The 23,728-nt window shown below is 40.2% G+C and overlaps 1 protein-coding gene across 8 annotated transcripts in view; it reads right to left on the bottom strand.

Moving 5' to 3' along the window:
• trpm3 (transient receptor potential cation channel, subfamily M, member 3) overlaps positions 1-23,728 on the bottom strand; it is a 184,059-nt gene that overhangs the window by 124,548 nt on the left and 35,783 nt on the right. For 6 of the 8 annotated variants that reach the window (XM_077560550.1, XM_077560551.1, XM_077560545.1 and 3 more), the window contains exon 1: positions 12,313-12,960. The exons of the other annotated variants lie outside the window; for them this stretch is intronic. In XM_077560550.1, coding sequence (XP_077416676.1) covers positions 12,313-12,402 — 90 coding nt within the window. In that variant the 5' untranslated portion in view covers positions 12,403-12,960. Of the gene's footprint in view, positions 1-12,312; positions 12,961-23,728 lie in introns of those variants that run through there. 8 annotated transcript variants of the gene reach the window in all.

Genomic DNA, 23,728 nt, shown 5'->3' with positions numbered 1-23,728 from the left:
TTAATGCATGAGTCTTTGGGGATGATCTTAAATGCGATGTATATTTATTTAACCAGAATAAGGACGTTTGAAAGTGTCTCACACGGAAGTCATCTAGCAACAACCAATCGAAAAGCACCTTCAGATGACGTCATCCTAAGCGAAAATTTTGCGACTTTTGGCTCCAATGGCTCGCCTCGCCTGCTTTTTCATTTAGCTCAGCCGAAATACAACACTAGGTAATATTAAATATTGCGCACAAGTAATACACATTAAAAAAACAAAAAAAATTAGAACCAATACTGAAACTAACTAAAACTAAGCTAAGCACCCTGTAAACTAATTAAAACTAACTAAATTTAAAAAAACAAAACTAACAAAAATGAAAATCCCCAAGCTATAATAACCTTGGTAACAACCAATCACAGCTGAGCTTCAGAAAACAGGTGAGCTGTGATTGGTCCAAATGGCCGCCCCATGAGATGGAGAAAAACAGCAGTTTTTTGCTTCATAACTCATATTCCACAAATGTAATATTAAATCAGAATGTCATGTTTAGACTAGTGAGGTCATATAGGTGACATATAGGTGATTGACAACATATTATTGACAAGAAATATTTAAGATTGACTTCCCCTTTAATAGTATGGCCCGTGGGAATTTCCTTTTTCATTCAAAAAATGTTTTTTTATTATACTCGGCTCATGGTTACTGCTGAGGATGATGTTAATAAAACATTGTGGCACCCCAGTTTGGCAAGCATAGAAAAGAAAAATGTAAAAAAAAAAAAACATGGCGGTGTCAGAGTAAAAAAATAGACATTTTACTACATAAACGGTGGCGGCCAACACTGCACATATGGTATAGTGAAAGTGTCAGTGCTCCCATACAATTTCATGAATATTTACTGCCTTCATGCATTATTAAATAGCTCTCTATCACCAGCAAAACGTTCCCTATAGCAGTTTCAAGGTGTAAGGTCACTGTTTCGACTTCATACATCTGCTGCCGACGTCACGGGCATAGCGATACTCACTACATGGTGGAAAATGTGGGTGGATAGTGATAGATATTATAACATTTTTAATTCTTCATTTCATATATTAACCATTGTTACACATTATTAACATTTTAATTCTTTATATTAACCTTGTCGAAATGTTTTGTGGCCTGTGCAGAGCAGATGGTGTTGATTTCGGTATAATCTGACCTTATGCTGAGACATACTATTTAGTCTAAAAAGTTCCTTCTCAGCGCTTTGTGCGAAAACACATTTGGTCCTTGAGAACAGAATCTGTTTCGAACACGCACTCCTGACTCTGTTTTCGCCATACGCTCATGGAAAAGTACCCAGAGATATGTTTTGTCTACAAATAAAAGAGAGGAGGTCTTTTAACTATAAGAAGCCATTGTACACGCGGAAGAGACACATTTCGATGCTCTGAATCCCACCTGTTTAAGTGATGAATTAGAGGCTGTTTGAGTGTCCAGAGATCTCTGTTAGATTAAAAAATCATTTTTGCAAAGGTGTTTTTTCTTACATTAAATCTGTCTTCAAATTTTGGAACACGCAAAGAGGACAAATAATTTTATTCCTCTTTCAATAGATATAGATAGAGTTGGTGTGCGTGAGCGCCCGTTTGCGTACCCGGGTGTGGGAACTATCCACAGCTGGAGGTGTTTTGCCAAATTATGCATTTATTCAGAAACTTCAGGTCCTTTCAGCGTCTCATTCTCATAAAAGATTCAGCAGCTGAGCAGTGAGCAGATTCATCCTGTAATGTCTGTTTGTTGCATTAATTCAGGACAAATGCATTTCCGGACGAAAATAACAACAAAACAGCGTAAACATGCGTGACAATCGTTTGCGACAGCCGGCCTCTTATTAAAAGGAGGAAATGTCGGACGTACATTGAATGAAAGATGCGTTAATTGGCAGCTTGTTTTCGCCGCAGTTCATTAGCGGCATGATGATTTTATTGAAATCATTCTAAATGCGCTCTTTGCTGCTTAAGCGAGACGCAAACGAGCGAGCGGTGGGGAAGCATCCTGTGAGCCTGGTTGTGAAAGAGAGGCAAAGCCGAAAGGCGTGCACATGACAAGACGCTGTTCCCTCCGCTTTGATCTGACACTCAAGTCGGATCTGCTCTCCACACTTTGGAAGTGTCAGGAAGTGTGACAGGAAGAGCGAGCGGGAAGTCTGACCTCAAACGCACTCACAAGTGTTGGGAATATGACTGATGTTTACCTTACAGCAAATCTGACAGCATGTCCCACCCAACATGAAGCTGTAAATAGGATGCATTTTTTATGCTATGATACCACATCGAAGTGTAAATGACATTTCCTGTTTGTATTTTTACACCAACTTCCTGTTTTGTTGTGGCAGCCAGATGATTTGGGCACTGCTGCTTTTGTTTTTACAATAAAAATTCTGAAGCACTGTTATTTGGGGTTGACGCAGTTTTGAGGTTCGGGGTTTGAAATTTTTGGTCCAACTGTATCAAGTTTGCACAGTCTCCTCTGCTTGCTGATTTTTGGAAATACTCATATGTTTGATATGTCTGTTGATTATTATGTTTGACAGTTATAAATGTAAGAATCCCCCCCCCCCCCCAAAAAATAAAAAATAAATGTACGAATTTAAAGCATTGTCACCAGATGTATCAAATATGACACAAATCAAAAGTCTTCTGTGGAAGTTGATTTTCCAAAAACATTTTTTGTCTGTTTGTTCAAAAGGAGCAATACATACTATATTTACAAATAATCTCAATTTTCTCGCATATATTTCATGGTTGAGGCTCTATAGGGTTAATTCCAAAAACATGCATGTTAGGTTCATTTATTTCTAAATTGTCCATCAGCATGAATGGGAGTGTGAACGGTTGTGTAGTTTGTAACTAACTGGCAACAAGTCCAAAGTGCACCCCAGTAAAGTCAGATAAGATGGACTTCTCAATTCAGCCCCCCCCATGAAGTCATACAGTTTGGAAACAGAACAAAACTTTCCGCAGATGCACGCCTCGACGGTTCCTAAGCAAACAGGAAGTCAAGCATGGCTTCAGCATATCGCGCTAGACTTCACCGAATCTCTTCGGACCGACTTTAGCATACCTCAAAAGAACTCAGTTCAGATAGCATCAAAGGATTGACTCAGAGAGTGTGTTTTGCTTCATCATATATATATATAATTTTGGGGGGGGGCGACACATGCTCCAGAATAGGGACTGAACAAGGGGTGTTAAGAAAAGAAAAACATGATAACAGAAGAAAGGGAATATACAGCGGATGTAATCGAACGAGATTTACGGTAATGCAGTAGTAAAGCCATAGCAACAGTAAATATTTGTATGAAAAGCACTTGCAACCATAAATGTAAACATCAAAAATCTCATGAAAACCATTAAGTATGGCTGTATGCAAGAAATTTTTACTCCGTAACTTCCCCATTTTTCAGGACTGATATTGGTTTGCAATCGAGTCAAGACCGTACGCTATTATGAACTGAGGACCGACCGTACAAAAAACAAGACAACAGAGCAAGATTGCATGACATGTAGGGATGTAACGATAACGGCAATATTGTGATATTGCGATATTAAAACTGCCACAATATACCATCGTCGTCATGTCACGATACTAAAAGCAGCACATCTGTTAAAAAAAAAAAAAAGTCAGGTTGATTTCCATTTGTGCAGTTCAAGCACCCTCTGGTGGCTATTTTTTAGTGCGGTTTAATTTTCACAAGGCATGTTTTGGCCCTTCTATGTTTAAAATCCACGCTAATGGTGAGGTGAAGGGGTACGTAATATGCTTTTGAAGCAAGTCAATATGTGGAGAAGCTCAATGTGTGCGTGCATCAGCAAGTGCCTCAATATTAAGTGTTTATTAGAGATTGTAGGTTGTTTATATGCATTACTGTTATGTACAAAAGCACAACATTGTGTTTTTTTATAGTATGAGCTCATTTTTTTTTACAATATTGTGACCTTTTTTTGTAACGCCAACCTCACCACAATATCGTGATAATTATCGTATCGTGACCTTCATATCGTGACAATATCGTATCCTGATGTTTGGATATCGTTACATCCCTAATGACATGACTTATGGGTTAAGTGGCTCAACTTGTTTGATTTTTGCCAACAGTAACTTGGGCCTTTGCTTGCATACACTCCAAAAACAGTTGGGTCAAAAATAACCCAAATATGGGTTAAAAAAAATTAAAAAAAATTGAGCGGTCCTCTACTTGAGTCAATTTAAATTAAATTTTAGTGTAAATCAACTGATTGGGTTATTTTGTATATAACAACTCATAAAATTGGGTTAAATTGACCCATAAAGTGAATCTGTCCATTTTTGATCCATAATTGGGTTACTTTTTATTTTATTTTATTTTTTTACTTTTTTTGGGGGGGGGGGGAGCTCAGTATTGTTCATTCAAAAAAATAATAATAAAAAAAAAACATTTATTAATTTTTTTTAATTTATTTGTTTTTTTAAAAAAAAAAAGGAGAGCAATGATGATGTCAAATCGAATGAACAATACTAAGCTCTCCTGGGAAAAAAAAAAAAAAAGTATTGTTCATTCGGTAATTTCCCAGATTTGACATGTCATTGGGTTACTTTTGACCCAACTGCTTTTAGAGTGCAACTTGCACAATAATGTATGTGACTTATTCTTCCACCTATGCCCTTTCTACGTATCTATTGTTTTTGATGTATGTTGCTTCAGGCTTATCAACTTCTGAATTTAGAAAAAAAAAAATGACTATGATGAAAATAAGTTCAGCAACATCTTACTCTTAACTACTAGGAATTGAAACAAATACTCTGATTGTGTTTTTGCGTATAGCCGACCATACATTCAATACATGTTGTGCTCCAAAGTGATGATATAATATGCAGTGGAGGATCTTTTTATGTAACATTTATTTTTAGCGTTAGACAGATATATTTATTTTTTAGCAGCAGCATGCCTTCCTTCATGTATTTTGCATAAGACATTGTTATATATGCTTTATGATTGTGTGGGAGGGAGAAACAGAAGAAGATGAAGGGGACAAATGTGTGACTTACAAAATGTAGCGAATGAAAGAGGACAGAAAGACATGACAAGGAAGTGATGAACATGTAGAAGTGGGAAAGAATGACAAGTGGCAACTTAAAGGTCGAAGGCTCATAATGTTTGCAGCAACCAGCATTTTGATTGTTAATTTTGTATTTTTTTTTTGATTTTTTTCTTGACTTTTTGTGGCATATCATAATAAAAATCCATGGCATAACACTTTCAAACACTTGTTTTTTTTTTTTTTTACACAATTGTATAGAGAGGCAAAAATAATCCAAAATATATGAAGATACACAGGGTCATATCAAAACGACAGGAGGTGTGTGACTGAATCAAATAAGGGCTTCAGAGTGCCAAATAAGAATAAAATAACTTCCATTTTCCTTCATCTGTCAAATTTGATTTGTGTTCACAAAAAATCCCCATCTCCGACTTATAAAAGTGTCAGCCGTCAATGTTGCCTACACCTGAAGAGCGAGGCGCAGGCTGACGGAGATGAGATTTCAAGTATCTTTGATCAAAACTTCAACGTCTGTCATATGCAATGAAGGAAATAAATGGAGGGTAAAAAAAATAATAATCAGAAGCCTGGATCAAGGTTGTCAGAGCAAAGCAACAAGTTACAGGAGCCAAATAAAGCCAAAACGACAAAAATGTTGCAACCTTGATTCTAAAGAGAAAAACATCCTAACCAAGAATTTAAAACCTCAGAACAACAGTTGTCCAGCAAGTAAGAAAATTCTAGACTAAAAGTTTGATCAGAAAATGGCTAAAGGTGTAAATAAAAGATTGTGAAATAATCCTAAAACCAATTATCGGCTGGGCCGATTATCGGTGCAGATATTCAGCATTTTGACGGATATTGACATTTGCCATTTTGAAGAATCATACGGTCGTATGATAGATTTAAAAAAGTGTTTAGGGAAATAAAATTGAAAAATTCAGGGAACTAATTATTTAAGTTATAGATGCTTCTGACCCTGGGAACTCTGCACCATCTGTCTTTGTTTGAAATTAAAACTTTTTTTAAATAAAATAAATCAGAGCTGGAGTTTGGATTTTTTTTTTTAAGTATTGATGCCAATATTTTCTCTTTTAGTGAAAATTAATATCGGCTCCAAATATCGGTTATCGGGGTCCTTGACTACCAATATAATCAGTATCGTATCGGCCCTGGAAAAACCATATCAGTCTATCTCTACCTAAAACATTCACGGAAATACAGCATGTCACCAATCCTGTAAATCTGGCAGGCCTGTAACTAAAAAGAACAAAAGTGATAGCCTCAAACGTTGCAAATTTGGCTAGCCTGATTAGCTTGGCAGCCTAAGCTTGCTAGCACTATGAAGTAAATACCTTGTATAAAAAAAAATCAAGAAATGATCATACATAGAGGTTTTGGTGTCTCTTACTTTGAAAAGTCCGCATAGAGCAACACGCAAGTGATACGGCATGTTTCTTTATAGTTCTAGTTGTCGTTAGCTAATATTGAAAACACGCTACAGACACCATCAGGACTGAAGTGTAAGAGCAACAAGCAGGCAGTACAGTGCGATCAGCCGAGTGGTGGCCGACCATATTGTGCGAGCACTTCAATCGTTATCTTTGACTTTCTGTCGCAGGCGATTTACTCACAAGGTGTGAGTTGGAATTTAAACTTCTATTAGGGCCCGCTTAAGAAGGCCATTGCTCTTGCGCTGTGACACCACCCAACCACGGGTTTGATGGGAACCTGTTATGGTGCATTTAATGACTTGCTTGATACTTCGACAGTAGAAATGTGGTTCATAGTGCTTCATGCAGTACATCCAAATAAGCAAAAAAAAAAAAAAAAGGAAGTTTTTTTTTTTTTGTTTTTTTTTAATCACCCTCCCTGAGGGGAGAAAGTGTCAATCAACCACATTTTGACAGCTTTCTGTGCAGCATGATTGTCAGTCACATTACATTGACAACGACAAAGCACCAAAGCAGAAACGATTTCATTTTAAAATGCCTTGCAAATGTAACTATACAATATACCACAAAGTGCACAGTTTAATGTGTGAAACGCAAACACGTGAATATAGTATATCCTTGTCATAAAAATGGTCGCCATATTCCATTAAAGCACCACACCATGTTTCCGTTTTTTATTATCAAGCACACCACACATTTGAATTGCAAACATACTACACACAGAGACCTAAGGAATAAATTATTGTTAGCTCACAATAATATGCAAATGATAGCAAACAGAGCCAAGACTTGAATGTGTTTGTAGAGCAAAGATTGTACACAATGAGGATTTGCCCCTGGGTAAATAAATGATCAATATCACAGCCCGCCTCAGGTTAGCCCACACGTACACAAACACACACATGCACACGCGCACACAATACATTCCCCGATCCAACCACAGCATCAACAAGCAGTTATAAAAGAATGAAACGTTTTTTCTTTCATGTTAGAAGACAGTCAGTCAAGGCAGTTTGGATTCTCAAAACGGAAATGGACGTGTATACAGACGCTCCCCTACTTACGAACATTCGAGTTGCGAACAACGGTACATACGAACATTTCTGCGCGTAAAGTATGTCGAAAAATGTTCGGAAAGAGATGCTGTAAGTTCGATTTTGTATTGCGCGTAGTGCTTCTTTCCGCCGCTAATACCGACGATTGGCGCTGTGAGAGCTCATTGGAGGCTGAGCAACGTGGCGAGGAGGAGGAGGAGGAAGAAAACGCCGGTCCCCATGAAGCAGGAAATAACTTTTGAAGCCGATTCCAGCGACGACGAAGAATCTCTCATGATATAAAATCCTCCTCTTCCTCCTCCTCCATCATCTCCTTAAGTACATCTTGCAAAAGTAAGTTAAACTTCATTTTATTTATCTTATTACGTACATGTACATACTGTGTGCGTCTCTCGCTCTCTCTCTCTAACATACGTAGTACAGTACAGTACTGTACGTATTCTCTCCATTTTATTAAACGTTTTTTTCAGTACAAACCAATGCAGGTTACTTGTACAAGCCTTAAACATACTTATATAAACCTTCAATATACTTATATAGGCTTTAAACATAAATTATAATACAAAATATAGCACTGAAGCAACTTACGAACAAATTCACCTTACGAACGATCGTCCGGAACGTAACTCGTTCGTAAGGTGGGGAGCGTCTGTATTACATTATCCATAAGTTTTACATGAGCAATTTTGAGAGAGAGAGGGGGGGGGGGAGGGCGCACCCACCTGAAATGCAATGTAATCCCCAATAATGGAGCGCACTAATATAGCAAGGCATTCCCATTGATGTTTTTTATTACATCATTGGTGGAATTATAACATTTAGCGGGTTTTGAATTGGGATTTTTTTTTTTTTTTTTATCGTGCTAAGTTTACATTTGATTACATTTTCAGGAAATGAGGGTGCTACAAACCAGCATGGTGTTTGACCATGAGAGGTTTCAAGTCCAAAGAGAACGCAATCACCAAGATTGACAAATCAACCTTTTATAATGCACGATGTGCGCCATTAAATCAGTGCAAGTAAAATATGGTAATAACTAAAAAAGGTTGGAGGTGCTGCTTTTAGTTGCACTTTGTCGCTCAAAGTAGCTCGGTGCGTTCAAATGATCAGACAGGCTCGTAATTTGCTGCAACATTAACTGTATCAGCGGGACGGCAATAAAAAAAAAAATGCACATTTATACTGGCTGAGGACGCATACGCATCTGACAGCGTATTTGCTGCATTCTCACACACGTGCACATAAACGAGAGGGCAGCGGAGGGCAGGTAATAACTCTGACATGTGAGGAAAGTGCTCGCCATGCAGAAATCTCTCCATGACAGGCCTGTTAAGATTCATTTCACACTGACAGCTTGACGTCTGCCTCCGAGCATTCCAATACAATACCTCAGTCACACCACTCAAGACACTACGGTTATCTATTTTTATACATGTAAATATTGCATTGAGTTGAGAGGAGGGATGCAGAAGTATGAGGGCTTTCCTTATGAGTGACTTTTATTTTATTTTATTTTTTTTTTCAATTATTTGTTTCACACTCTTACAAGTGTAAATACTACTCTAAAACTGTGTCTCTTTGGTCTTTGGTTAAATTGACTCTACAAAATTTACTGTGATATGTCAGGCTGGTGAAATGGTATCGTTGCCAAAGTATTGCAGCATTTTTGTAAGTCCGAGTACGAGTAATGGCGGTAATGGTGCATACCTAGTGGAAAAGAATTAAAACGCCAGTGATGGTCCATCCTCCTGGTGTTTGACCTTCATTTGCTGTTGGTTAAGTGGAAGATCTTAAATCTTACATAAAACATCTTTTGAGTGGGATGTCAGGTAGACACTTTTTTTTTTTTTTTTTTTTTACAGATTTATATGGAAAAGATGGCTAGGCATAAAAAAAAAATTGAGTACAGTGTGCTGACAGTAAAACTTTTATTCCCCCATAGTTACATGCATGACAGTTCTCTAGAAACTCCAACAATGGCAGCAGAAACTGTGAAAGATTCTACTCAGCTCAGCTTGGGGACTATAAAAAAAAAAAAAAAAAAAAAAGTGAAGCAAGGCAGGGAAGCCTCCTATTTTCAATAAATTACAAATTCTGCTATAGTCTGCATTTCACACTTGTACAATCTTGTGATTGCTTTGGCATTTCTCACAGTGCCTTACGCAAACTGGCTGCAAACTCCCATTCATCATCTCGTGTAATACTATACAGCTCATTTCACATTAATTTCAGCAGGAACTCTCAGCAACCACACACTAAAGATAGCACAGCGTTAAATCCTCCCGCTGTATATTTTAAGAGCCACTGGACACAGGATTGGAATATTTGGTGTGGGAATACGCTCAAACAATTTCGAGCTCTGAAATCGAAAATATTGTGTGTGTGAAAGTCATCGCAGCAAGTCCCAGAAGTGTCAGAGGAAATGGTAATTAACTCAAAGCAGAAGAGAGCATTGAAATCTTGGACAACGACTATTTGTCCCATCAGGCTTCTTCTAGAATTTTGTTTGTCAAGCGTTCCAATATGGACTCCAAGTAGTGTAGGAGCACAATAGCTCACCCCTACCCCATTAACTCAATCACTCCCAGCCATTTTCAGTGAAGCAACCCCCTTTGCTCCCGGCTGTTTTACTGGATTTTGACAGATTTTGCAAGGCTCATAGAATATTGTGTTATCATGCTATCAAAACATGGAACCTACAAAATGAAAGATAATAGTCTCTTCTTTCATCAGGAAAAAAAGTATATTTGCATCGGTTTCAGTTTTGCAGCAATTAGCATTAGAATATAGCTAGGTTTAATCATTATTCACAAATCTGTTGAAAACACGGGGGGGGGGAAGCTTGTTGCAACGGGGCCCTGGTTGATCTCTTATACTCTGCTGTCACCTACTGGCCACTTTTTGTAATAACTACCATTACTTCAAGCGACCTCTTCAGGTCAGAGGCTGCATCAAAGTCTTCTGTATTCTTTAGCATTTTAAAAAACACCACACATTAAAAAAAACGTATAAATATGTTTTTGGAACCATGGCAATATTTAAAATAGAACGCTTTTATACATTTTTGGGAGCAAATGATGAAATCTTCAATAGAGGCTGAAATAGTGGCTAATGTGTGTAGTTAGATGGTGTCAGGCTTAACATGTCCTCTCTGTCATAGTGAAATATCCATCGGTATAAAAATATTTCAAAATTTTGAAATACATTTGTTAAGTGATACACAGTCAGCGTCCTAACAGAATTATGTTTGTAAGTAAAGGCTCACCATGTGCTCATAAAATGCTAATATTAGCCAAAACTGTCCACCCTGTCATTATTGTCCACCCTGTCAGCAGGCTCCCATATTTTGCTGTTTGCATGTACATAGTCTACTTGCAGTTAATTCACGCCCCTTCCCCCAAACAAAAATTGTACTAGCTTAACCAACATGCATAACATAATAGCGTGATAGCTATCAACTCAACACAATGGAAAATTTCAGCTTTTGCTGTTTGGAATGACGTCTCAAAGGCACCTTAGGCGATATCGACATAGATCTTCCTTTGATACTCTGGATGCTATGGAATAAGTGTCATGAAAAAGCCAATGAAGAAGAAACAGACCATGAATCCAAAGTCAATCCTTTGATGTTCAGGACTGAGCGCTAGTGAGGTTTGCTGAGATCTCACACACCTCCTGCATTAAAACCGCTTTATAGAACTTTATTGACATATTTGGTCTAAAAAAAAAAAATTTGAATTATACAACCTCAAGTGTTCAACTTCAGAGGTTTGTGTGAAGGCATTGGATGCAAAAAAAAAAAAAAAAAAAAGAAGCCTTGTGAGAGATTGAGGAATCAAGCCACATCCAGGGATGCTCACACGCACACGCATTCACATTCAATCAAGTGTTACAATGAAATCCTTTTAAGAAGGCTATACATATGCAAATGCTTGACATGCGACACCAGCTGTGTGCTTCAACATCAGAGCAAAGGGGCTTCCTCCAAGAGCCTCTCAGATAAGGAGAGAGCGAAGTGGCTCACAAAATACACGCATGAATAATAAATAGCTAAGCACGTGCCCGAAAACAAGTAATAAAGACTATTACACAACTCGCATGCACAGCTGACACACTAGTCCCAAGTTGGTAATGATGATTTGTGCTAAGATGACACCTAGAGTCTATTTTATTTAAATTTTTTTGCAATAAAAAAACTGTACTACTGTCCGTCAAGGTGCACTGTTGAATCGATTTCAAAACATGCCAACTTTGGTTTCACGCTGCACATCTGCATAGTCGATCTCCTAAACCTCCTCGGTGCATCCGTCGTCATTCATTGAACATCTCGGCTCATCCGTCTGTACGAATCTCTACTCGTCCGTCTCTTGCTGTTCACGTCAACATTCCACTTTTCCACATTTCTACCTCAACCAAATCTCAAACTCCACATTCACATTAATTTACCCTCTGGTATCTTGTATTGTTCAGATCTCGGCGACTCCCCAAAAAAAAGAAGCCCTTTTTATCATTTCACTTTCAATCACCGGAACATCATGCATCTCTCCACTCTCCATCTTGGTCCTCCCCCAATATGGCCGTTTTTACACCGGCAGTTATGCCACACTTGAGTATTCCTGGAAACATCCATTCTTGAGGGCATTTAAAGACCCTCCAAAGACTTGACAAGCACCCCCTGGAGACATTCACCCATTTACAAAATCTTCCACTAAAGTACAGCAGTCCCATCCAGCTTTGTGTTCTTTTTACCTTGAGTAGGCGTACAGACGGCAGGAAGGCTGCGTGGCACAGTTTCCTGATAGTCCAGTTGATTGGCCGCGGCGCATCCAGTTGGTTCATGGTGCCCACTCTTCTCGGTGCCTGGAAGCTTCCCCCGGCACCAGGATCAAGGTGGGGCAGAAATAGGAGAAGATCTCCAGCTCCAAGCAGCGCAAAGCGCACAAGTCCCAGGGCATGACCCTCCAGGCGCTACCATCAACCACTCCTGCCAGCGGCACCACTTTCAAACCGTTTACTTCCCAGAGGAGATGAAGCGCCCCGTTGTCAGGTCCCGCTACCCGCTCACCTCCCTCAGGCCCACACAGATCCACAGAGTCCGTGGCAAGGCTGGAGAACCGCCAGCAATACTTTCCACTTCCACCCGCGGCCATGCAAGAGTGAAACAAGAGTGTGCGCTATTTCCCCCAAGTGGAGCTGAGCTGAGGAACAAGAGATAAGCGCGTGCAGAGTGAGGGGGGATGCAGGTAGAGAAGGAAAAGAGAGGGAAAAGAGAGAGGGGGAGAGGTGCGAGAAAGAGAGGGAAGCAGTGCAGTGGAGAATAGCGCAGAGCGAGATGGAGCGCAGGAACGGAGCAGCGTGACGGGCGACTAGTTACATTTGAGGCTGCCGTTCCACCGCCGTCTCACAAGATGAGAGAGAAAGACGAGAGAGAGGAGGAGGAGGAGGAGGAGGAGGAGACGCAGAATGGGAATATTTGCTAATCAACCTGAAATTCACTCAAAAAAAAAAGGAAAGGTTGGGGGAAAAAGAAGTGATGAGACAGAAGGGAAAGACGGAATACATTGGAAGTGAGGTAGTGCGGCACTGGGTGACGGTCAAGAGGGAACTCGGGGAACCAGTGCCTTGCACAGGGAATTCTGATGGAGCTTGAAAATGGAAGCACACGAAAAAAAAAAAAGAAACATAGCCGCTGTGTCTACATGGAGTGCGACCTACTTACTGATGTGCAGATGCTGCTTAAATTGGTTACGCAAGATATTAAAAACTGGATGTCAATTTTCCGTCTCAGAATCCTCCACCAGCTTCCCTCCTGATACAATTCAATGCGCTTCCTCAAATCTAATCAGGCTATCCACTCCATGAGTTCATTTTCATAACAGGTTTGCCGGTGTACCTTCTTCAACGTCAGATAATGTAAATACTCGGCGACGTCAGTCCCTTAAGGTACAATCGACACCGTAAATTTTGTATTGTACAGGGCTGTGATTTGACCAAAGTGAAATTATCTGAAAATTTAGCCGGGGGTCTGGGGGGCGCTGGTCCAGGGCAGTGCTCTGGTGGGGGGACAAGGGGGGCGTAGCCCCCCGGAGCTCATGGGTTTTCCGTGTTTTTAAGTACTTTCAATGCACTCACATGACAAAGAAATAGACAAAACAACAGCATAAATTTTCAATGTATATTGACTAACTATCCCATATAAAATGGCAGTTTTAGTCCACTCAAAATCAGTCACATTCAAAAACATTGGACTGCCTTTGCTTTTAAAAACTATCACAGAATATCATCATATCTAACTAATGTGATTACTAAGTTAACACATAAATAATGTTGAAGAGTTCAAATTTCATGAACAAATAATTGTATCATGACCAAATGAAAAGTAACTCATATTAGAGCATACCACAAATGTCTTTGTTATAGCAGATGTTATCTGTCGGAGTCATGTGCATACACAATGAACTACTAAAAAAATAAAAAAATCTGAAATTTTTTTTTGGGGGGGGGGGGGGGGGGGGGGGATAAAAAAAGCGGAATTCCGCGAATTAGCGGAAAAATCACATCCCTGATTGTAAATTTGACTCTGTTTAGAGTGGGACCAAATAGACTCCGTTTTGGAGTAATATTTACACTTGGAAAAGAGTAAAATAAAGAATTGGGAAAAAAACAAAATAAAAGTCACTCAAGGGTGAAGTTACAAACTCACGACCTTCAGCTTGGGAGACAGACAATCTACTCCCTGAGCCACGCAGCTCATGCTGTGTGTTATATCACTCATGTCAGCTGGATTTTTTTCTAACTCCAGGAGACCAAAAGCGATATCTTTGGTCTCTTGGAGATAAGCAAACAGTAGGAGGGGGCATAGCTCAGGTGGTAGTGTGGCAGTCTCCCCAGCTGAAGGTCATTAGTTTGTTCCTCAACCCTTGAGTGACTTTTATTTTATTATACATATTTCCCCCCCCCCCCAATTCTTTATTTTACTCTCTTCCTAGTGTAAATCTCTAAAACAGAGTCTATTTGGTCCCTATCTAAATAAAGTCAAACTCTTAATAGTCAAATTTACTCTAAATAGAGTCACTAAAGTACCCCATAGGACTAGTTAGTGGACTGCAGGCTTTTTCTTCTCGGCACAAAAAGGTCAAGTGACAAGGATACAAAGCAGCAAATCGAGGGTACATTTACAGAAAGGAGCAATTACTTTACACTTATGAAAGAATGTTATAGGAAATATACTTTTAATGGCTTCTTTACAATGAGTTGGGTCTCTGGAGTGTCTGCCCCCCATTAAGCAAATCAATCATTTGTTATTTGTTTCTGAAAATGTGTCGGCTACTCTTTTTTTCTTTGTTAAGTACTGTGTCAGCAGGGCTAATTTACATAATAACCACCCCCACATTGAGTTTTCGCCAACCATGACAGGTTAAGCTAGGGTCATTTAAAATCCAGAGCCACTTTCAAGCGATGCCAGAATCGGTCCCTGGATTACACTCTCTGAAATACCTGGCTGTGACACCCCTTTAAAGCCAAAAAGTAAGCAGAGCTGCGTTGAGTTTTGTTGGGTGCACAGATTACATTAAGTATTACTTTTTTCTTCTTTTTTTTGGCTGTACAGTTAATGAAGGTGTTGTGATGATGATATACAGATTTATTTATTTTTTTTACGATAGTTTGGAACGGACTCCATCCATATGGTCATTTTCTCACATCAACACATCCTGGAAATTTTCAGAAAACATTTCTTCATGGTCTGCTGGTTGTCCACTGGATTGCCAGTGTTCAGTGAGGATGTATTGAGAGAACTTCTGGCCTGGTACAAAAAAATAAATAAATCACACCTTCGCCTCCTTCCGACCAAGGACATCAATTTTGACTTTGTCCTCATAATAGGGTCCAAAACGGGTCAGGTCAACAATCTTAAATATTCAACATGTTAATGTTCAGGACCAAAACTCTTTGTGTGTGGAGAAGGCCAACGACTCCCGAGTCATGACGCCATGAACTGTGACATGCAACAGAAAGCAGCCAATCAGGAAGTGATCTGACTGAGGAACAAGGAAGTACGCGTAATTGAAACGAAACCTAACCCGTCCGTCCGTCTTCTTCCGCTTATCCGGGGTCGGGTCGCGGGGGCAGCAGCTTTAGCAGGGAAGCCCAGACTTCCCTCTCCCCAGCCACTTCAGCCAGCTCATCCGACGGGACCCCAAGGCGTTCCCAGGACAGCCGAGAGACATAGTCTCTCCAGCGTGTCATGGGTCGTCCCCGGGGCCTCTTGCCGGTAGGACATGCCCGGAACACCTCCCCAGGGAGGCGTCCAGGAGGCATCCGAACCAGATGCCCGAGCCACCTCAACTGGTTCCTCTCAACGTGGAGGAGCAGCGACTCAACGCTGAGTCCCTCTCGGATGACCGAGCTTCTCACCCTATCTCTAAAGGAGAGCCCGGCTACCCTGCGGAGGAAACTCATTTCGGCCGCTTGTATCCGGGATCTTGTTCTTTCGGTCACGACCCACAGCTCGTGACCATAGGTGAGGGTAGGAACGTAGATCGACCGGTAAATCGAGAGCTTTGCCTTTCGGCTCAGCTCCTTCTTCACCACAACGGACCGATACAGCGTCCGCATCACTGCAGACGCTGCACCGATCCGCCTGTCGATGTGTGGAGGAGTTCAAGTATCTTGGAAACCTAACCCTGAAACACAAAGTTCGCTTGACCGCAGAATTGGAGTTGCAGTTCGTGGAGCCAGAAAGTGCTTATTTTACATGTCTAACATTTTTTTTTTTTTTTTTTACTATCTTTCTTCAACCAACTTCCCGGTAGTTCCTACATTTCTTATTCTTCTTCCATTATTTTTCATATCACGTTTTATCATGCAAAATTTGTCTTGGAGACACAATTCTAGATCAGTGGTGGTCTTTGTGTGTGTGAGAGCACACAGTACAATCAAAACTGTTAAATGCCTGATTTTCTGTTGTCATTTTTTAGGTCTGTAAAATCTCTTACGTAACAATAATCATCCTGTGTGCGCCGCAACTTCAAATGCAGGAGCACAAGTCCATCTACAGTCGAATCAAACAACTTGTCTGACAACAAGCCATCAAAGACGGCATCTGCATCAAACTAGGAAACTCCTCTCCCAAGGGAGGGGGGGGGGGGCGGCTTGCACCTGCACCTGTCGTGAGTGGTCACTGAAGAGCTGTTTCGCCACCAGCATTCGAATATCTGCTTGGTATGCAGAACGCTATTTCACCAGCCATGCCATGTGCAACAAGAGCCACAGCGTGACCACGCTCGGGGGACGGACTCACAACAGGCATCAGACCAACACACTTAAAATTTAGAACTGAAGAAGCCTTTTGGATCAAAGATGAAACATTCTCAACAAACAATTTTGACCAAGTATTATGACGCTTTCGGGGATACTTGACTTATTGAGCCCTTTTCTGCAGTAAAAAGTTAATGTTTTGTCCAGAAAGAATTTGATAACTGACATTATTTTATTGTTAAATTAATAACTTTAAAAACTATTTTTTTCTACTTGCTGCCGGTTGAAGATGACATCAGCTGTGCTGAGGAAGTAAGTAACGACCAATTATGGCTCAGTTTGCCGACTAAACAGGTGAGCCATGATTGGTCGTTAGCTACTTCCTCAGCACAGGTGATGTCATCTTCAGCCGGCAGGAAATGGAAAAACTTCTTTTTAAAAGGTATTAATTGTACATTAAACATAATGAAGTTACCAAATTAACTAAATTCTGGACATAATTCAAACTTTTTTGCTGCTGAAAATGGCTCAATGAGTCAAGTATCCCTTTTACTACTTAAAAGCAGTAAGTTGACCAAAACAGAGCAAACATGCAAAGGCTTTTTCTCTTAGTTTTATGGCGTATTTTGTGTTTCTCAATTTCAGCTACTAATTACTATGTGGCTAACATTCATTCAAAACAAAACATGAGCACAACACAAATTACCAACTCGGGATGTAAAAGATTGCGTGCCTGAATTTGTTGGGAAGAGAGTGTGATCTTCGAAATGTTGTGATAAACTCACTAAGGGTTCACACACATGCATGATGAGTGGGGATGTCAGCCTCTAAAAAAAAAATAAATAAAAAAATTGCACAGTGAATTGAGAGCTGCAGTTAATATCAAAATTAAATGCATGTGCATATAAAAGGAAATCTTATAGAGCTCAACGTGAAATGTCAATTATCCCACATTGCATTAACATTGTAGTTTATTAAAAATATCCCAATTTATCTTTAGGCCAGCACCTCATAGTCGCGGTGGGTTCACAGTCAGCGACTGACATTAAGAATCTTCACCTCACCACCCTTCACCTCCCCAGGGGACCTCCAAGACCTCGGAGGAGCTGTCCATCATGCGCATTGCTATTCAGTGTGTGTGTGTGTGTGTGTGTGTGTGTGTGTGTGTGCGTGTTGAGTAGTCTTTCTATATAGCAACCCTTGACTTCTCACCTTTTGTGTGTGAATATTTCTTTTTGGCCAGCCCATACAAAAATAATGTTTGGTCCCTTTTCTCATTATTAGACCGTGTGTGTGTGTTGAGTAGTCTTTCTTTATAGCAACCCTTGACTATTGAATATTTCTTTTTGGCCAGCCCATACAAAAATAATGTTTGGTCCCTTCTCTCATTATTGTGTGTGTGTGCGTGCGTGTGTCAACCCTGCAGTAGGAATCTAATAGATAACTCAACCGGCTTAATACTCCCTCCTGACTCTAGATGGCAGTCTACTAATGCAAAATAATCATCTGAGCCTGTGCTGCTGTAAAAGCATCCAGACTGTAATCTGTAATATGAATTGATAGAAGAGTCCCTGCTGTTTGATCATTAAACACACAAAAAGGTTTTGAAGCAAAACTGCTGTTTTACGTGAGCCTAAAAAAAAAAAAAAAGAAAGAAAAAAACAACAACTATTTCTTTGGCCAGAAGAGGGCATTACACATACACACCGGGCTTTAAATCAGTTTCAGCATTTTGTGGGTGGTGAACGGGTGCACTAAGTCCGACAATTCAAACACTTGCAAGACAAGACAAGATGAGATGGTCTCACAAATGATTCATTTCCCACACTGGGACATTAACCTGGCAGATGCACATTTTTGTCCCTGAATTATTGAAACCTTTCATTTCTGTGGGCATAAATCAGATGGCGAGGGCACAACAATAAATCTGACGTGATTTTATTTTTATTTTTTTAAATTATTGCCAATTTGAACAATCAATAAACCAACAGTCAACTCTTTCTTTGTTCTTGGGGTTTTACAGAATATGAATATATCCTTGTTGCAGGACGTGTGGTTTTCCAAGTGGTCATCGTGTGAGGTATGCATTTAGTACATTGCGTAGTGGTGTGGAGGAAAGAATGAATAGGTGTTCCGTGACAGCCAAGCGAGCGCCTTACTGAGGCAGAGCGCAGCAGGACGTGCTGACCCTGTGACATCATCAATCCGCCCACTGACAGGAGTGACAGCAAGGTCCATTCCCACTTGTCGTTCAAACAAAACCAGGCTGTTTGCTTTCTGGGAGATGGCAGACGGAAAGTGATTGAAGTCGGAAACTTGGTAGACGCAATCATATGTCATCAAGCCAACTTACGGCTAAAAGGATGTCCTTGAATGAATGAACCAGGGTGCTTCACTGTCAATTTAGAGCATTTAACAGCAAACTGTTGTGGGATGCGAACTAAGCGCTCAATTTCATTAATCGAAATAATTTAAGTAAAAATAATCCGTTTATGGTCACCTATCAGAAAAGTAGGCAATTTTAACTCTTTGACTGCCAGACGTTTTCAGAAACGGGTTGTCCCCACTGCCAGCCGATTTAAGCATTTTGAGTGATCTTTCAAGGTCAATGAAAAAGTTTGTTTCTACCTTATTCCGTTTTTCAGTAATCAACAATAGAAAATGGTTACTTTCACCGAAATTCTCTCTTTTGAAACAAAAAACGGAGAAAAAGAGCTTTTTGTGAAACGATGTTATTTCATGCACTCTAGTGAATTGTACAATTCTTTTTGTCCATGAATGATGCCACAAACACCTAAATAGTGCTTTACTTCTGTAAAACGCTTTCACCAACAATGAAAAAGTGTTTTTTGATTGCAAAATACGTTTATTTCCATTCAACAGTGTAACAATTTGACAAAACAATTTCGCAAACTATTTACAAATGTGTGCAACTGTGGTACTACTTACAATTATGTGGATGTTTCAAATACAGTTTTTCCTTTTGAAACGCTCTCCTGCGTGCAAGGAGACGCCAGGACTCGCACAACAGTTTACTTTCACTTTCGCATTGGTCCGTTTTGCGTGCAAACGTTACACTTTCTTGACGGCCTTTTTTTCCGGGGAATAAAAAGCAAGTAGCAGACTGTACACACTTCTCCGATGAATATGCATTGGACTCGGGGCACTCTCCGTCGTCCGATCGAACGTCCGCCTGTGCGTGCTCGGTTGCGCTCCGCGTTACGACACCGTCATAGCCGCCGCGTCAGCGGTTCCAATTTCGCCGTCAAGCTCGGATTCACCTTCATCATCATGGATATCAATGTACTATTTTAGCGTTGGTCGATGCCTTTCGTCTTGTAAGTGTAGAGCTGCTTGCAAACGCTCGCCATTGCCCGTTCCCTCCTCCATCTAGCTCCATCTAACGTCTTCTACTGCCGCGTCAATGCTTTCCAACCACGGAGTCACCATCATCTTCATCATCGATGATGATCATCGTCGTCAACAATGTGCTTTTTCAGCGATGCTTTTGGTCTTTGAAAAAAACGTCTCGGGTGTGAGCTCCTCGCGACCGGCCGCCATTTTTCCTTTGTCTTCCATTCTCATCTCCTGCTCGACGCTCTAGCTCCGCCTCTACTGACGCCCACCCGATCTTGTCAAAAGAGAGTCATCGCTGCCCTCTAGGGGCCAAAAATAGTCATTAGGCACAACAGACAGACTTGAAACTTTCACCAGACATGCGGAAGGGTTTCCTCTACCCGTTTCAAAAAAAAATAAATAAATCATTGGATGACGTCTTTTGACGTCATTGGCAGTGAAGCGTAGGTTTTTACTTGACGTCTTTAAACGTCAGTGGCAGTGAAAGAGTTAATGAACATTTTGACATTCTTAATTAATTTACATAGTATATTTTATACTCACAGATTGGATCTGTTCTTGGGGTGCACCGGTCCCAATTTTCTGGCTAATCTCTGATCTTTTCAAAGGTCTGACCAGCCGATCCCGATTTTTGCTGACCCTGACTTTTTTCAAAACAAGCAGCATACCCCTTCAGTGTTCCAATCTTGTTTTATTAGAAAAACACTAAACAATATATGTGGAAAAAATACAAATGGGTTGTTTTATATAACTGCGCATGAAGTAGTTCTCTCAGATCAAAATGAAAAGCCTATTTGTCATCTCAGCAGAAGAGGACAATGGCTGACTTTTTCAGAGCTCTGAGGAGGGAGATGAAATCGGTAGAAAAGATCGGTTTATTTTTAAGGGATGGGCTAATCACTAACCCCCCCCCAAAATTAAATAAATTGGCCAGACGATTAATTGGTGCACCGCTAATTTGTTTCATCATTTCAACTAAATCAGGTTCGCTTCTCTGTCCTGTGTCAAATTTGAAAGAAATATTTATTTTTGCCTTACAAGGACTCATGTTGAAGTTGCTTTCATACTCCTTCAACATAAGCACCGAAACGTTATGTTTGCGCAGGTGTTGAAATTCAGGAAAATAACCTCAGTGGATGACCTGATCCATCACAAAGTCCATTTTCCATATGGCAGTTTTATGATCAAATTTCTGGAAGAACACGTGACTGGGAGGCATGTGCTGACAAAGTTGTCCCTTATGGATGGATGGTGGAAAAAGCTGTTATCTAATTTGGCTGCCTCAGTGTGATGCTTATTCTCCCAGGAGGATGCTTGCGATGCGACGGTTCAATACCACCCCGAATACACGCGCACACTTGCACGCACAGCAGCCCCCCTACTTCCCTTGCCCTGAGGAAGCAGGAAGACCTCTGCTGAGTCGAGTATCGTCCTCCATCTGGAGAGGGGCAATGATTATGAGCCTGCCTATGGTTCAACACCAAACGCATACACTGTGCACGGTTTATCTCTCAATATATTGATGATTTCTGGCTGCACATATTTTAGTTCTTAGCAGCACTTCCTCCAAATATCTTAAGTCAAATTCAAGAGCTGTGCTACTATGGTAGTAATCTTAAGAGTGTAACATTTGGTAACAAACAAAATGTCGGCAAATGTTTTTGTTCTTCCCCTTCCTGAGCATCATCGGGGCCATTGATTCGCACCAAAACGGCCAAACATCATCGACAGGCTAAAAGGAGCTTTTGACTAGACAACCTTGATATCAACCTAGCAAACAATGAAAGAGGATGGAAAATATTTCAAATAATGTCAGAATTAACTCGATTTATTACAAGGCCAGTTAAGTTTCAGGTAAGATATATTCAACACTGCTGAGCACAACATCGCTCAACCTTGGTTTTTGGAGAAGTACCTAACACAGGGATGTGATTTGACCAAAGTGAAATTATCTGAAAATTTAGCCGGGGGTCTGGGGGCCGCTGGCACCCAGCTAGGCCCCCCGGAGCTCATGGGTTTTCCGTGTTTTTAAGTACTTTCAATGCACTCACATGACAAAGAAATAGACAAAACAACAGCATAAATTTTCAATGTATATTGAACTATCCCATATAAAATGGCAGTTTTAGTCAACTCAAAATCAGTCACATTCAAAAACATTGGACTGCCTTTGCTTTTAAAAACTATCACTGAGAATATCATCATATCTAACTAATGTGATTACTAAGTTAACACATAAATAATGTTGAAGAGTTCAAATTTCATGAACAAATAATTGTATCATGACCAAATGAAAAGTAACTCATATTAGAGCATACCACAAATGTCTTTGTTATAGCAGAAGATGTTATCTGTCGGAGTCATGTGCATACACAATGAACTACTAAAAAATAAAATAAAAAAATTGGATTTTTTTTTTTTGGGGGGGAGATAAAAAAAGCGGAATTCCGCAAATTAGCGGAAAAATCACATCCCTGCTAACAAAAAGAGGTCTTTATTTCTACTGACATTTTTCACAGAAATTCTCAGTACACTATTTTACAACTTATGTAAGTGGAATTCAAAACAAAATTATAAATAAAAAAGCACTATTATGGAGAAATGCAGATAAATGTGAACTAGAGCCTGAACGGGTAAAAAAAAAAAGAAGAAAAAAAAAAGTTTGCCTAAGGGAACGATATTGTGGAGTCAACCGGAATGATAATCGCGTTAAAGACAGTATTTCCCCATTACTTGAGATCATCATAGAGCAGGGACCTCATTTACAACATGCGGCCGGTTAAGTCTCAACACTACTGAAAGGCTGTTTGCACGCCTCGGTAGGTGCAACTGTTTTAGTCGGCAATAAGAGTTCGAATGGGCCATTAACGAGTTAATGTTTATGTGGGAATAATACCATCAATGAACTGACCAAATTACTTCACTGTTTTTTGGGAGTAAAAGTCGCTCCGGAATATTAGTCACACCTGACAAAAATGCGTCATGATGGAGAAAAAAAAACTGTCGCATTGGAGTCATATTTTTTATATTTTACAAAATCCTTGAACAGTAGAGTTTGGACTCGCAACCAAAATTCCCATTTCCTATTCGTGCATTGTGCCGTTTAAAAAGGTAATATTAAGGCTTTTTCCACTTTATGCATGCTCCACCAATACCCATATGAGTACAAAGAATCACTGACTGTTTTAATCTGACTGCACCTACCAGCTTTATTGAGTGTGTGGACCCTACACACTCCACAGTCTCTTTGGGGAGTGGAGGGGTGGAGTGGTGGAGGTTGACGACATGCGCGTCCCCGCGGAGTAGCGGACATGTAGCGTTGTGCTAGCATTAGCCTGTGGTGCTAGCTAGCGTACGACACTGCACGCATGAGCTGCACACAGTTGGGATGCTGCAGTTACGCTTTGGGTCGTGAGTAAAAAAAAAAGTGACAAACTGCACAAAGATCCTAAAAAGGTTTACCTGAACTCTTTGACTGCCAAAAACGTTAAATAACGTTTAGTAAAATCCTATGGAGGAGTGCCAAAGACGGTAAAAGACGTTTGTTTCA

Source organism: Vanacampus margaritifer, chromosome 3 (assembly GCF_051991255.1).
Source record: "Vanacampus margaritifer isolate UIUO_Vmar chromosome 3, RoL_Vmar_1.0, whole genome shotgun sequence".
Taxonomy (NCBI): domain Eukaryota; kingdom Metazoa; phylum Chordata; class Actinopteri; order Syngnathiformes; family Syngnathidae; genus Vanacampus; species Vanacampus margaritifer.
Note: the sequence above shows the minus strand (reverse complement) of the source record. Positions and strands in the feature narration are given on the sequence as shown.